This window comes from Athalia rosae, chromosome 1, assembly GCF_917208135.1.
Source record: "Athalia rosae chromosome 1, iyAthRosa1.1, whole genome shotgun sequence".
NCBI lineage: Eukaryota > Metazoa > Arthropoda > Insecta > Hymenoptera > Athaliidae > Athalia > Athalia rosae.
Window position 1 is genome coordinate 15,741,029 of NC_064026.1, and position 17,485 is coordinate 15,758,513.

General features: G+C 36.0%; 1 protein-coding gene across 6 annotated transcripts in view; it reads right to left on the reverse strand.

Annotated features, from left to right (window-relative positions):
* Positions 1-2,077: 2,077 nt before the first annotated feature.
* Positions 2,078-17,485, reverse strand: part of LOC105690566 (polypyrimidine tract-binding protein 1) — a 296,563-nt gene continuing 281,155 nt past the window's right edge. For all 6 annotated transcript variants that reach the window (XM_048656159.1, XM_048656165.1, XM_048656170.1 and 3 more), the window contains 8 exons: positions 16,339-16,397; positions 13,778-14,009; positions 13,234-13,448; positions 11,391-11,424; positions 10,227-10,319; positions 9,924-10,140; positions 9,706-9,847; positions 2,078-9,623 (listed from right to left, as the gene is read on the reverse strand). In XM_048656159.1, coding sequence (XP_048512116.1) covers positions 9,555-9,623; positions 9,706-9,847; positions 9,924-10,140; positions 10,227-10,319; positions 11,391-11,424; positions 13,234-13,448; positions 13,778-14,009; positions 16,339-16,397 — 1,061 coding nt within the window. In that variant the 3' untranslated portion in view covers positions 2,078-9,554. The remainder of the gene's footprint in view (positions 9,624-9,705; positions 9,848-9,923; positions 10,141-10,226; positions 10,320-11,390; positions 11,425-13,233; positions 13,449-13,777; positions 14,010-16,338; positions 16,398-17,485) is intronic.

Sequence of the window (17,485 nt, forward strand, 5' to 3'; positions counted from 1 at the left end):
AATCGGAATTGAAAATTGTTTGCGTGTTTTATCTTAATAAAAATAATAATAACAATAAGAAAATTGAAATTGCGTTTTTTCCTTGGAGAAATATATGCGAGAAAGAAATTGACCAGCACTTATTTTTGCTCAGTGTACGTGAAGCCGTGATTTTCGCCCCTGTAATCGCGAATACCGCGATCAAGTATAGCGTATACACATGAGCGTTAATGTGGAGATAAAATCGAATGGAATGTGTTCGATGTGATTAGTATTTAGGTATAACGCACAAACAATTATTGAAATAATACTGCGAATAGGTAAGAGAAGATTGTTAAATATTTGTGATTTTCTTGTTTCGATCGAATTTCTTTTCATTTCCAAACTTGATTTCGTTGCGATTATCAAGTTGGAACGGAACACGAAAATACTTTGCACATTCAATGAAAGCGGAGACAAACTCGAAGCAAATTAACGAAAAACACCAGGTATGAAAAACAATTATGTATCTATATTATACGCCGTAGAATATGCTACGTTTTTGCGCAACCGCGACTGCTACCTTCCAAATTTATACATTAATCAGACATATTAGATACAGTGGTATTTAAAAAAAAGAAAAGAAAAACATTGATGTACAAACATGTAGGAAAAATAAACCATGGGCATAGGAGCGTAAAAATGATATGAAACAACGAGGGATCGGAGAAAATGAACACAAAATACTGGATATAAGTTTGACAAAATGAATATATTTTTATCGTGTTTTTTTTTGTTTTTTTTTTTCGTTTGATAATAAAGATAAGAATTAGAAATTGGGCATAAGAACACACAAAGACATTAGACAATACAGAAGGTGAGGAAAAATAATAATAATAATAATAACTAATAATAGTAGCAGTAATAATAACAATGATAATAGTAATAATAACGATGATAATAGCAGTGATAATAATGATACTGATAATAAACAGGCAAGGATTAAATATAGTGATAAAGACAAGGTGAATCAGAGTAATTAAACGTTCAAAAAGTACATTTTAATTGAATGCGTAATTCTATGTGTAACTAGTAAAATGAACATATCTTGGAGATGTTCCAAAATAGGAGAGAAAATACATGAACACAAAGTATGAACTAAAGATATAGTACATATTAAAATGTAGTATATAATAGGTAAAAATAATGATAATTTTCAAAGTACAGACAGATCTGGAAGTAATATAAATAACATTTATGATTCAAATATAGTATATATGTATAGAAATGATATAGAAATACTGTTCGTGAAATCGCATAATGCCTATTATCGGTTACCGACTTTACCTATTCCCCACTCTCTCTCATTTTCATTCATCATTTTTCTTTTTCTTAAATTCAACATTTTCAATCTCTTTCATCATCATTCCATACTAGCACCAAAACGAATCTTGTGCGTTTCTTCGACTAATACAGAAACGTAATAGCAATAAAACGTTATAAGCGTAACAATTATATCGAATTAATTTCCATTTTCCTATTTTCAATTCAATTCAATTTCTTTTTTCTTTTTTTTTTTTTGTGAAATTGATCGTTAAGTCACAAGAAAAATTGACGAATTATGAATTTTAAATTTAATAACAGATCTAAATTCAGTACATTAACGAAATAATAATCCCTATTCAATTTTTTGCGCCCGCGTCTTCCAGATCTGTTGAATAAAAATGAGGGTAAAAGGAATAGAACCAAATACAGGGAAATTACTCAAGTATACAATGAAGAAAATTTTTTAGTTGAGGTATCGAGTGGACATCACTGCAGCAGATTCATAATTTTTTGTGTTTGTGCTGAATAAGGTGTTTGTGGTGAACAATTAGGTGCACGGAATTTATGGATACGTGAATTCGATGAGAATTAAAAGTATATCGAAATTTCACAAAGTTTGTGATAAATTGGAAGAGATTAAAAAAAGAGTCTCGCAATATTCGTGCTCATGTGTGCGTGTCGGTATTATGTAATAGCCCTGCGTTTATCATAAAACTATACGCATCGTCTAATTAATGTATTTAATCTAATTCAATTAATGCGGTCCCCAGGCGTGGATTCATTGTATGATTGATTATTCGTATTCTTTTTTTTTTTTTCACTTTTTTTTAGCTCCGTTATACGTTCATAGTTTTAGCTGCCGTTGCTTACAATTATAAAGTCATCTTTCAATCCCATTCATTTCTCTGCCTCTTTCCTAATCTATTTTTTCTTCTTCTGATAAGTTTTAACGCGACAGGACCAAATTATTATACATATATACTATATATATAAAATAAACGAACAAATAGAAAATAAATTGTTCGCTATTTGCTAATAACAATATAAGATGTGTGTCGTACAGTTTTATTATATTGAAAGGACACCCACATTACGCGTGTGTACATCTCGTCTTCATGTGTGTTTTTATTATAACTTCTTGAGAATTTTTATTTAATTCTTTTTTTGTTTTTTATTTTTTTTTTGTTTTTTAATTTTCTTAGTTTGTTTCTCTTTGTAAACTACCTAATCAGTAATCAATTACTAGCTTAACTGTTAATGCTCGCTCTGACAGTTTATTATTTAAAAAATGATTTTTGTCTGAGTCGAGCTGATTGTGATTCTTAACGCAATTCCTGGCCCAATTCTTTCCCCAAAGGGCATCCTAATCGCTGTGGGCTAGTACCGTGGAGCCAAACTCACAGAGATATTCATTAATTGTTGGATAAGAAGTTGAGAACTTATAATTTTCATATTATTTATTAAAAGTGGAGTAATCTTCGCAGTGGGAACCATTCAATCGTCAATTACAGCCGTGGAGAATGATGAAGCATTGAAAATGTAGGATGGAACACACTACTGTGCGATTCGCGAGAGTTTGGCCCCAGGTTGGGCCACAGCTTCTACCCAAAAGACACCACAGAAGTCAGAATTCGAGTTACGGAGTAAAGAAGCGTGGAAATGAATAAAAGTAAGTTTGAATGTGGCTAAAGAATATGCTCGATGTAATGAAAATGCACGAAGTAGTTTGCTTCATCTCGCTTTGGAAGTTAGGGCGACAACGGTTTTCCTGCGGGGTGATAGATAATTTTAAGAAATTAATGTTGAACAATTAATGCAGCAACAATAAGGGGTTTGTTGCTAGTAAATAGTGATTGTCAGTACCTAAACGTTAAGATATTATAGTCAAAAGGTAAAATAGTTACCGCTAACAACGCTACTATTTCGCACTTCGGACATGAGGCGTAATTAATTTGCTAATACTTATAAGCTTCTGGAAAACATTTCCTACAAACTACGACTCTTAACGTTCCTACAGGTCTAACATTGACGACGGTGTGCTATGGAAATATATGTATGTATATTCACAGAGTTTCATAAAATAGACAGTGCAATCATTTTATAGGCTACCAACCAAACAGAGTCCCAAAGTTACAAGGACTGAAATATCAATTCCAGCGAACTAAATCGCGACTCTGATCATCATTTTTCACTTCGTCTATTTTTTCGTTTATAAAAGAGAACTTGCATATGTGTGGGGGTGTACGTGTGTGGTCATAATTTTTTTATTTCACATTTAGGAACCTGTTTGTTTTCCTGGAACCTATCGTCGCAAATCGGTAGCCTGACATAGTCGCGGTATGAGATAAGCCGATGATAAAGGTGTAGTCACATCTTTTTAGGTTTAGTGTGACTTTTCAAACCTCTGATTAGAGTAGGGTGTAGTCTTTTGAAATACCAGACATTGAAAATTCACTTCATTATCAAACCTTGCAACTTGTATCAAACTCTCAACGAACAACAATAGAACCTTTTCTAAATGTGTGGTGAGAGCTCCTTTCTCACCGTATTCACATTAATTTCGAGCTTACTAATTTCAAACACTTTGAGAATGATTACTTTCATTTCTCAGTGCCAAATACAATTTGTTATTTTTTTCTTCACTCTTTTTAAAACCCTGTCTAATCATATTACATATTATATATAATCATTTAAACTTAGCTAAATTTATGGTTTTTTTTTTTAAATTTTCTCTTCTCTTTTTCATATGTTAATTTAGTATCAATAATTTTCATGTTATATACGATTCTAGTGTTTTGTTTGCTTGATTTCCCTCTGTTTAAAGATCTCCCGACTTTAATTCATCTAATTATAGATAAATCGAAGAAAGAAGTTAGGCTTCTTTTATTTTCCAACGCAAATAATCAGTGGACTTTCACAGTTGTATATATTTCCACACCAAATTCCAGCAGGCTTTCGGCACAGCCGTGAACCACCAAATAGTGAATAAATTTTGCGGATTATATTTATACCAGTACAAACAGCATGTGCTCTTTAAATAAATACCACCATTTTTTCTGCTCTTGCCGACTTTGACTCACCAGAGTTTGGTGTGGATATAATTTATCGTTGATTTTTAGTATAGTCATAGTATGTTGTCTCGAACTTGTTGTGAATTGAAATACCACGAATTATCTCCTGTTCGACACCGCAGGTACGCCAATGGCTCGAGCATGCAGTTTCACCTGTTTTGACCCTCATGGGGTTTCATAGCTTAATGTTCATTTTTTAACTGTACCACTTTAAAGCTATCTCGACGATACATCAATACTGATACTGATAGTGTTTCTCACTATATTTTACAGTATAATGTGTACGTTATGTATATTATTATACCTAAATCATTCATGGCGTAACTCTAGGACTTAATCGTTATTAATAAAATATAATATTGATGCGGTCGTGGAGCTGACGGGCCGGTACCAAATTGCCAATTCAATCGTTTTCTCTCTGACAATAACTACCCAATACTTTTTGGCACGAGATGCCCGCTACCCCAGAACTCACAAAATAGACACACCTGTTAGAATGTACCCATACATGTATAAACATGTACAAATTGTACAGGTGAAATATATATATAAATATATATCCTCTTCAAGTTAGGCTCATCTACTGTTTGTCAAACTTGTATGTTGAACTTGTCAATCGAGCACGTATTTTTTCTAAACACAGTTTCTCAATCTTCTAACTTTTGTTATGTGTCTAAAACTTCAGTCGCCACGGAATTAGCGCACGCTTTGTCGAATCAGTCTCATTATTCAAAGTCCCACAGAAAAACAGGGCAATTCAGCTAGATTCAGATAACAGCGGAAACAATTATATCAATTTCTTTTGAGAAATTAGAAGTGTGCAGAGATTTACGGCTTTGCTCGAGTGATAATTTCAAGCATCAAGTTTATCTATCATCTTGTAGCGAGTGCTGGCTACCCCAACTCTCACCGCGGCCCCCCTCAATCCAGCTAGTATTGGAAAGATATAACTTTAATTACATTATAATTGCTGCCTAATTCGGATGACGCCGAATTGAGATATCACTGTTATTTATTACATGCGATGAATCTATCTCAGGAAATAATTGAGTGGCAATGTAATTTACTACGTATGCGAATGTTTGCATCTCGAGATTTATAGATGAATCTACATGGGAACATGTGCAATCACATGAAATTTTTTCCACCCTCAAAGGACGAACAATTTTCAAGGTGATGATAGCCTCGTGGGGTGTTACTGTGTAATGTGGAACGTGATTTTCAGTGAAGGAAAATGTTTCAAGAATGAATTGTATTTATATTCAAGAGATTTTTGTTGTTTGTACAAAATATGGGCAGCCGATCCTATTTTGTGTAATTGAGAAAACACTTAACAATTCGATAAAATTTAACGAGTTTTAGGCATGAATAGAATTAATAAGTGAAAATAAATTTTAATCATAGTAATACAATTTTTCGGATGACGACTGGTAGTCTAAAATTATTACCTGCTACGTTGTGCTGTGGTAATGGAAGCTGACAAATTGACATTATTACAACGCGATTAACAAAAGATTTAAAGGCTAAAAGTTGTGCAGCTGAAATAATATTAATACTTAAAAACACTAATATAAAATGTTTGAAACTGATAATTCTTAAGGTAATATTAAAAAAAAGATAGAATACTGCACCTAAGCAAGCTATGAAATCATGCAACGATCGATAGAAATGGTAATGATACTACAATAATATTTATAATTAATGAACTAACAACTAAAACCTAAGAAAAAAAAATACTTGTAATCAAATTTAATACTAGTTTTTATATTTTGCGTGTGTTGTGAAGCGTTGCTTTGTGCACTGGCGGCATATTAAGTTGATCAATAATTTAAGATTCCAGTCGGTGCAAGTGAACCTCTGGCCATCTGAACTTTCAAGTTGTATTAGATGTGGGCTTCGGAAATTTTCTCTCACCGATTTCATTGATTAATAGATGGATTGATTGCGTGATAATCATATTTTATCGTTAGAGTACAGAGTCTCTGCGTGGAAACCCATACAGACTGTACAGACTTTCCATGCCGCCATTTCAAATATAATCAAATTTTAACTCAAACTAGTCAAGCAAGAGAATATGCTGTAATAGAGTTTTGTAGCGAAATTTTTTCAACTCCTTGTCTTTAATTTTCATTTCATACCCGACAACGCAGACATTTTTCGACTCGATGCGTCATGCAAGTTGTGTTTAGAATTTAGGCCATTCAAGTTATATTATAGAGATTCGAAAGATACGAAACGCGGATGCAAAGACAGGCCTCTTTTGCTCACGTCGGCTGATTACTATGAGATTGAACATGCGTCCAATGATAATTACAGCAATGTCAATGTTAGAACTTCACCTTTAGATATTTTTTGATCTAGTGTTCATGTATCTTTGTTAAGAACTTATCGCGAAAGCAAATAAACTATAGCTAATCGTGTAAATATTCGACACACTCTTTGATGGATGGCAGCACCGAAAGAAAGATGAAAAAACGCCCTGAGCTAGTTCGGTGAAAATATTTGTGTACTGGCTGCATTATCGGAATTGAGTAAAAATATGATAGTGGATTTACATGTCTCATGGATTACACTGACTCGATCGCTGTTAAACTGGATTTACTTCGAAAATTTCCTGATCCCAAATAGCCTAATTTGGCACAATGAACATTGCCTGGGCCGGCACTCGCTGTTTCTACTTAGTATTTTGTTATTTTAATTGACTTCAACAGAATATTATATCAGTTAGACAAAAATGTACACAGTTCAGCACGTTTCTTTAGTATTAATAAAGTTATCTCACATTGTATTAATTTGCTGCGTCCAAAGCGATTTGCAAATTGTCCAATGTCCATTGCTCAATAACACTATCTTTTCTTTTGCAGGCTTATTCCGTAGATCCATATGAATTGATATAATGATTATTCAACATCCATAATCTACATATACGTATATACATATATATACACACACATGTATATTTGTATATATATACATATATATGCATATGTAACAATAATAATAATTTGATCTTGTAAAACTCGGTCATATCATTTGATGGTATGACCATCGTTTTTGTTACAATTTAGTTATTTCTCAATTTTTACTAATTTGAATTTATTTTTATACTCGAACATCACGCGCCTTCGGTTAATACTACATTTCGTTAATCGTTATTAGTTAATATTTATATTTAAAATTAATTTCACTTACATATATGTATATATATACATAAGTATACATATATATATATATATGTATATCTTACATGACCATAATATTCAAACACAACAGAACTTACTCAGCGCTTTGCTAGCACTTTTAGCTACCATGTTGTCCGCAAGCGCTTTATCAAGACTTTGACTAAAGATTTAATGGTAGGTAGAAAATCTGACGGTTCTTAACAATCTGTGACGTCTCGGATCTACGATACAAAATTTATTAGAATAACTTTATAATGTCATGCAATTAATCCAGATTATATCGAGGATTCATCCCAGATTATTTGATCACCATCAATTGACCATCCATTGCTGCACTTTCAGAACATGATTAATGCGTCATGTTATACAGAAACTTGGATAGCGATATGTCAATGTTCATTTATCGTTTACCTATGATATAAGCTACGCGATTCTAAGTCCTAAAATTAAAATATGTAATACTTATCAAACTGAAATACAAATTACAAAAATAAAACCCTTGAAACACATCATCGATCGATATGCTTGCGTGCAATGCAGTAGCGACAAAATCAAAACCATGCGACTTTGGTCAATCTTTTTCCCCATTCTCCATTATTATTATCATCAAGATACGAGTTTTCAATTAATAATTCATCAGAAGATCTCGATTGTTTGCCAATTCGGATACTATGTCTAATTTCCAACTATCCTCCAAAATCTCACGTCGTTTTGTCGTGGAACAATAACACCTATAATACCTGCAATTTTCCTGATCTCAAATTAACTGGCAATTCGTTTTCTACATCAAGCTAGTAAAAATTATAGTAACGCATGCTTTGAATTTCCGCAAATTATAAAAAAAAAAAGTTAATCTAACAAATAGCACTGTGTCGAGATGCAAAAGTGGCTATCTGAATGTAGAGACCTTAGTTTCCTCCAATCAAAAAAGTCAATATGTAAAATAAACCTGGCTTGGCTGCACTAGTCGAATACGGACGAGAATTATATAGTCAGAATAGTCACTAACTAAAACTGCCACGATAATTAATGATTTGTATGATGTAGTGTGGTATAAGTTTCGATGCCTCTGGTAATAGGCAGTCAATGCAGTCAATGTCACATGAATAAAACTACGAACGCAATCACGTTGCGTCAGTTTATATACCTTCTGCCTCGTGTGCATCGGTAGTTGATTATGACTTATTGTATCCTACAATTAAAGTTGCCTGTTGAATAAAATTGTTTTCTTATGTTTACAAATCCTTAACTCTTATTAGTAGTTTTGCCAGGAATTCACAGCTAGCGTCACGCTTGTAAAATATATATAATATATATATGTATATATGTATATATATCTTATTTCTTAACTCTGTACAAGAATGGGATTGTCAGCGAGGGGCTGGATGCCCTTTACCAAACTTTACGTCGCTGAATTTTTTTTCCAAATACCAGAACGTTCTACTTACTCATTCTCCATGAAAAAATGCACCGATTAAACCATTCCATCCTAGTCTATCCGAGAAGCTGTAGACTTGGAAGCGTAAACACTGATGTTTGAACAGTCGTTAGAATTATCCATTAGCACACGGCACTGCTGAATCTTAAATTAGTGCGTGAAAAAATGGAATTTGAGGGTGGATTCTGGTATCTGAAAAAATATTTCTGCACTGTAAGCCCTTTTTTCACCCTAAAACTGATCGGAACAATACTTGGTGTGGGAAATACGATGTTTCATAAGTCTTGATCAACGAGGTAGCTGTACAGCTATCGCGCTGAAAAGTTGGAACCACAGGTACGGGTGGCTGGCGTATCTTACTTTGCTTTCAAGCGAAGCTCTAAATCATTTCACATGAACGGTCACATCGTATGAATATTTGTCCCGACCATGAAACTCACTGCGATAGAACGATTGATTATTGATCAATCGATTACCCAAGTGACCGTCAATCAATCAATCGTATATAGCACTGGGATACCAGTAATGAACTAGGGTATAGGGCTGGAACCACTGGGGCTCGCTGTGAAGCCTCTCTTGTTAGATGTTACTCTTCGAAAACGACACCCTGAGGTGGTTGGATTCGCTCAGTTGATAATTGTGCATTTTCTGGAACAGAAACATCATCGTGTTGAATTAGTTTTGATAATTCAGCGATCGCAGAACGACGAAAGCTTCAAGCAGTACTCACGATCAGGGCTACAACGGCGTCGTCCATGCTGCCCATTTGAATGAGAGCCATTTTTCTATCCTTGGGGAAGAATTTGAAGGCTTTCACCGTAAACTCGTTCTTTGTAAAGGCATCTTTTATCTCATCTTCGGATACGGTTGCTCTGTAAAATATACCATGAATTTTCAACCGACGACCGAGGCCTGATTACCTAGCTACGTATTTGAAATTCAACTTACGGAATGTTTGATAAGTGAAGAGTTGAGCTGGGTGGGTAAATGTTTTGATAATTTTTTGAGCCAGGCTTTTTGAATCGATGAAGGGGACTGTTGGTATAGTCTTTGGTAAGACCTGCATCGGGTTGCCCCTCTTTGGGAAGCTGGACAGCCTGGTGCTTACTAAGCATCACCCTAATTTGTTTCCCAAACACTTTGAGCTTGTCCATATGCGTCATTGCTGTAAGTAATTAGGTTCTTTAGTGCCACCGGTGAAAATTTTCGGCAACTAAACTCATAGAATGATAATTTTACACAGATTATTACCTAGATGAGCTTGGTGTGGCTCAGCGAGCTGAATAAGTGCGGAATCCTTCTTGTTGTATAGTATTTTTACACGTTGTACGTCACCATAAACGCCTATGCACAATAGAAGAAAATACTATGGTATTATTGTTTGATAAATCATTCGATAATTGTGCATGGAAAGTTATAGATATGTTTTTTTCAATCGATGTATTTTTCAATAATGGGAACAAGTGATAGCTCGGTTTAAAATTTGAAGTATGTTTCTCAACTAAACATCTACTCGCATGCGTGAAATGTTCAACAATGAGTGAGAGCAATTTTGTCAATCAATCTGGTTAATCAACTTTGTTGAAAGAAGAAAAATGAATAATAATATTTAGACATAGTCAATGCAAAGATTTGGAAATTTTTACGACATCGATCAGGCACAGATTTTCGAATTTTGTATACGAAATTTGAGAATAATATAGAAATAACCGTTCTTATACATGCGTCATAATTGTTGAAATTCAGTTTTGAATAAAACGCTCAATCATTGTCAATCCATTCATAATCATTCCTATACGTGATATAAAAACAATATATACATCTACCTATATGCATATGTATTTGAATAAAATAAAATAAAATGGAATAAGCAAAGCTTATATTAAGGTGTTTGAATTAATAGTAAAATATTAATGATAAATTCAGAAGAGATGCTTGAAGAATAGAACGTGACGAGTGGTGGATAGCAGTAAAATAATAAAACAAGTTGAAAATTTTGAAACATCAGGATTGAAATAGTTGAAATCGAGCTCATAACGGGAATACTGAAAATCTATATAAAAAAAAAAATATGCATTTACCAATCTGATTAGTAAGAAGTTCATCACATTATATCACAGAAAGACAATAATCGATTTTGTAAAATTGAACCAAAAAACTAACTTCACATCTCGGACTTTTTGATAATATTTTACAAAGATTAATCTATTAATTTCAACATGACATTGAGGGGGAAAAAATACATTTCCACAAAATACAAAAGAAAAATATAATATGAGTATATATTGTAGTATATTCTGGTTAACGTAAGCGGCCGAGCGACCGACGATAATATTTGCATAATAATGAACGTATAAATATAGGTGTAATAATTAATAATGTAATATAATTAATAATATAAATGTAGAGACGTACCGAACAGGGTAAAGAGAGCGTCAGGCGTGACCATCTACACAGAGAACAGACAGAGTCCACAGTCAGTAAGTAGTCAGTGAGTATAATAGAATTTATGTATGATGTGGGCGAACGGTTCCCCTTTTAGCCCTCTTCTCTCTCTAGTATTGACTAATTAAGTAAACTAACATTTATGAAAACGGATATGAATTTATTACAAATAATAGGAATATCGGCACTCCGATTAAACATATATATATGTATATATGCAAAATAAGTACCAGGTACATACTAAGAGCAACAAAAACATTATCCAAAAAAGATTTTTTCAAACGAATAACGACAATAAACTGAAAATGAAAATTAAAGGAAAACAGATGATAGAATAAAAACTGTTTTATTTAATTATGATAAATGTTAGCCTGTATGAATAAGATCAGCAAGAGAAAGAGAGAGGGAGAGAGTGGCAAAAATCGAGAATCGTGCGCACACGCATAACGATAGTATGAGTATACACACAGTTATAGTACAGTAGTGACATAATAGTTGCAGCTGCGGAGTGTGGCGTTGACACACAAAATTATTGCAGTACAATGTTTAGAATTGGGGGAAAAAAAAACAACAACAATTCTTTCTATTCCAATTTTCTCATCGACAAAAACCATCAAAATACCTTCTAAAAATCAGATCGTATATCATCATTTGTAGTCCATGACGCATCGATCATATAAAAATGATTAATACAAAACAACCGATACATTTGTGACCTGCACTGCACCAATTTATTTCTCGTGAGAGGGAAAAAAAAAAAAAAATTAGTTGTCATTTCTTCATTTTTGGAAAGCACTTGGATGGTTATTACATATAAATATCATCTCATATATACGTTACGATTGCGGGGTGGATGTGGTTCCGACTATCTTTGGACATCTACTTAATTATTAAGTGTATAATATACAGGCTGGCTCATGGAAACAGGACGTATTTCTACCGTATATACTCAGTACAGTACCATATCATCTGCAGTTCACTGTCAAATCTTATTTTATACAACTATATATAAAATTTTGATCAGTCTATTGCAGATTATTATTATAAAATAATCGAACTATACAAGTTACAGCATTTGAAATGGCAGGAATGGATGAAAACTATAATTCTCCCGACAACTGCAGCGCTAAATTTTTTCCAAAACACTAATCGGTATATAACAAGAGCGATACTGTCAACTGCGGAGGAAATAGAGAATAGAATAAATGAACGGAAAACGAGAGAGAAAAAGATCAAGTGGCGTTCGGAGATGTATGATAACGCCTGGTAATTCGGTAGAAGGTGAATCATTGCGATGATTATGGAAAAAAAAAAAACAATAATGAACAATAAGCGAAAGAATAGGAAAAATCGCACGCTGCCATATCCGATCAGAGGACGGTTCGATCATAGTTTCAATATTCAAAACCGGCGCGAAACCAACTACCTGTTGAATATCACATGAAACGTCGTGCACGTTGAATCCAGGATTCTAGTATGAACTACCAACGGAATCGCAGAGAAAAAATTCAAATTTTAAAGATTTTAAAGAGAAGAATGAGCAACTGTATTTGAAAATGGCAGTCCCGTAACAAAATACAAATGCGTAGAGGGAGAAAAAACTTTATGGGATCGATACATCTCACCGTGACGGAATATATATGTACAATTTTTATTTGGCCAGTATTTCGGCAAAGTGAATCACGAATGGTTAGAAGATCGTTATTTTTTTGGGGTGTAGTTACCTACTGCGTTTCTACGGCGGGGGACGTGGATTCAAAGTACTTTTCTTTTCCTTACTAGAAATTTCTGGACCGTATAAATTGGAACTTACCTCTTCGTTGAGGTTGCTGACGAGGAGTACCGACGAGGGTTGAGGACTGCCAGGAACTCTAACTCCGAGTGCTCCCGCTCCAAGGGTGAAACCACCCAATCCTGGCAAACCACCAGCCGCTGCGACACCGTTGTAAGGTCCGGTCAAAGGTGATGCCAAACCGTGCATAGCCGCGAACGGGGATGCCAAGACACTCGGAGCGCCTGTAAACACATCTGCTTTACAAAAAAAAAGCAACGCTTATGATTATTCTTTTTTATTATCGATAACACTTTTTTGAAAATTTAGGAAATTCACGAGCTTTTCGCGTATCCGCCGCCTAACGTGCGAATTCACGGAAAAGGGCTAACGAAATTTTTGTCGCCCCGGCACGTGCGAAAGATGCATTTTGTTACGTCGCCAAAATGATGCCGTTTATGTGCAGACGCGACCTTTCGGAGGTTGATCTTGATGATCAGCGATCTTCGCGGTTGAATCGATTATTCGGTACTTCAAAAAAGCGGTAAAAAAATAATCGGAAAAATAGAACGGCAAAACTGGTTACCTTGGAGTCTGGCGCGAGGCTGCGTCCCAGCAGCTCCTAGAAGAAGTTGCGGAAGAAGTTCACCGCCTAGGGCCAGCGAAGCAGCGTCGATATTCGTGTCTCCGGTGGGAAGAGTCGGGTTGGTGTAATCCCTGGATTTGTCGTTGTTGTACTTAACATTGAGACTCTGCATTTTGCTGTAATCGATCCTGAGCGTACAGCAGGAATTGTAGATATTTTGACCGTCGAGCGACTGTAATATACACGGAACATAAACATTAGAACACAATATAACGTGAGATAACTTCACAATGCTTCGCTTCGCCGCGGACTCGTTTCGTTTTCGGTGGCTATTGTAGTCGGGGAGACCGTGAAAAGCGAGGAAAATAGAGGGAGAGAGCGAGGGAGAGAGAGAGAGAGAGAGAGAAATAATGAAAGAAAGACAGATGAAATGAAAAGCCAGGTTGGAAACCAACGGCGATAACAATTTCGCCGGAGAGCAGTTTTGCGCCCTAGGTGGCTGCGGTGCAGTGGCCAAAAACGTTATTTGGATTTCATTAATAATACAAGCGGAGACTGGAAACGCGACGTATGGTACGCTACATACAACGGAGCACGTTGTTCCGTATGTATATGGAAAGTCCGAGGGAACTGCGAAACATCTACTAACAGTTCGTACTTGTTTGACTTGCGTTTCCCATAGTGGGTTTCACATTTTATCGCATGGGAAATTCTGATTATACCGCAAAGTACACCACCTACGTTCCTCCCTCCGTGTCCTCGGCCGCTATTTACCGTTATAATGAATTAGAAATTAGGGACTCCGGCGGAAAAATGAGGGTTAACTCCTGCGAGGAAAAGGAGAGAAGAAATAAGTTTTTTTCTCATTGGAGAAAAAAAAAAAAAAAAACACATTTCATTCTTTTAATTGAAAGGAATTCGCAATCGGTATTGACTCAGGACCCTACAGTTTTGGGTAAATTTTTGGAAATTTACAAACCATAAATTACTCGTTAATTTTTAAGGTTGTGACAGCGCTTATTGGTGAAATATACGTATATGTATATTTCTATATAACGACGTAAAATCACCGCGCTGAAAATTACTTACCGTAAAACAATTCGAACAAATTCCTATTTTCTCTGATTTAGTTCAATTTAATTTAATTCTCTCATTTTCATATACGTTATTTCTTTTCTACTCGTATGCATAACAGTGGGGTGTAGGCTGTATAACGCAGCGATCGTCGCTCGCCTCGGAACCCTCGGGCGTTTCAACATTATTTAGTTACCGCGAGCGGACGTCGTATGTATATTTCACGTCGGCGTGTATATATCTATACATGACATTTACACATTACACATACACATCTGAAATGGTACCTCCACTTCGGAGGCGTGGGGAAAGTTCTGTTTATTTTAACGAATCCAACGAATATGTACGTACGTACATGATAACTCAAAGCCTCTCGTTTTCAAAAACTCCGTGAAACCGTTGGAGTCAAAAATACCGGGGGGGGAGTCGAGGGGCCCCCGGATATTTGCACGTGTACATTTTTAATTACGGTATTCTATGATTTTTTCATAGTTTTTTTTTCCCCCGCGTTTCTCCCTATGGCAAATCTCTTTAACGCGATGAGCTCAACGTTTCCGCAGATTCTTAGTTTTCCGTATTCGCGTTCAGCACTTTAATGATGTCGAATCCTGTTCGACCCACCGTTCCCATATTTCGGGAGGCTGAGCGCGGCGCGATGTATAAGAAAATGGCAATTACGCTCATCCCTACATTTTCGTTGTTCGCAGTTCGACCGACCGACTCACCCGTGTTCGTTGCCTCGTCCAGAAACATCCCTCGGGGCAAACATTGCGGAATCTCTTTCCTCGTGTCGCACGATATAAGTAACTCGCATTAAGGGTATACACGGGATATCTGTACATACCTATAACCTACGTATATATCTATATATAATACACGTAAAGACTTGCGGCAAGTTTTGCATGTAATAACAATGCGTCCTTAACAATACCCGTAGAGTTTCCCCGCGTTATATATAACTTTTGAACAACAAAACTTTGTACCCCCGTTCTGCAACGGCAATAGGGTTGGCGAGGTAGGTATACGCGATGTTGTATACCTAGTTGATTTGTTTTAGACGATGGCTTACCGCGTCGTTCTATACGAATGGTATATATTACATAGGCGTACCAAAGATAATACGCAATTTATACATCCGTGCACATGTAATCGAACATACGTAACCCCTGCGAATACAAGAAGGCGCAATAATATTAGGTCGTCGGCCTACTGCAGGTTTGACGACGCACGAGGTGCTCCGTTTCGCCGTTCCCTCGTAGTATTTTTGAAAAATAAAAAATTAACAATCCACAAAGGGAACTCGATCCGCGGGCGTACACCGTACATAGGATCTTTTTCTACTGCGCTGCGGGGTCGAAGTGAAAGAAGAGAAATGGAGAGAAAGAAAAAAAAAACGAAAAAAGAAAGAAAAAAAAAAAATAAAAATAAATAAAACCAACAACGAAAGGAAGCGGGGGAAAAATAGAAAAAGTGAGATGTGTACTCACGTATTTGGCCGTTTGCGCCGCCACCATGTCCGGGTACTGTATGAGCGCTTGGAAAGAGTCTGCAACAAACGAAGAGTAAATACATAATTCGTTTCGAACGGCCAATAATACCATCGCCGATGCGGTGCGCTTTAATAATGCATTGTGCTATTGTAGGTTGGTTTGTTGTACAGCGGCACCGAATCGCTGGTACATACAACTGTATTCGAGCATGTGGGGTAATACGAATGAATATCAATTCGGCGGCGAAATGGTTTTCCGAATAAATTCATGCATGATGCGGACTTTTTAGTGCCGAGGTTTTACTTCGCAATTAGGTACGCCCAATTTATTTCTTCATTTTGCATTTGCCGAATCGAGTCAAACTTTCGAAAATTCAAATCCTCCATTCACGACTGTACCGAATAACCTGCGCGATCGATACCGGAGGGAAGAAAAAAAACAAAAAACCGCTCTAGAATTTCGACCGAGTGTAACACGATAAATTGAATCGCAACTATTGAGGTAACTTTAGAACGCTAAAAGCGACAAAAGTTCTAGTCGGACGTCTCTTTGTTTTTTTATTTTATTTTATTTTTTAATCCAAGTAAAAATCGCGGAATCGGCGGACACGCGTCGCCACGAGGCGTCTGGCGGTTGTTTCCCGTTTCCGAATATTCTCACACACGTCGACAAACTTATCGCAGAATATTACAGTCAGTTGTTATCAGCGTTTCCGATCACATTCCGGCGTAGAGCGCGACTATTACACCCGAAGCGAGAGGAAGATAGGGCGAGCAGAATAAGGCGAGGCGAATTTCCACGAGGTTTGTGCAACGGCCGAACACGTAGTTCGAGAAAAGAGAAAAAAAAACGATAAAAGAAAAAAAAATGATTCTTACATGCGACGTGCAGTTGCACCCCCGTTTTCCACGTATGAATTCGTAACGCCTAGTCTAACCAGGAGAAAATGTTCAGGAACACTGCGGTTCGGTAGAAATATATATACCTACCTCTATAGTACCTTCGAGTTACCACCGACCACTGCACTGCGGAAACGAGTGAATATCCGACAATCCGACACCGTGACCTTCGAACTCATCGAGTTCGTCCTAATTTTAGTTTACAGGACGATATAGAAGAGAAAAAAAAATTTCAGACGGTCTCT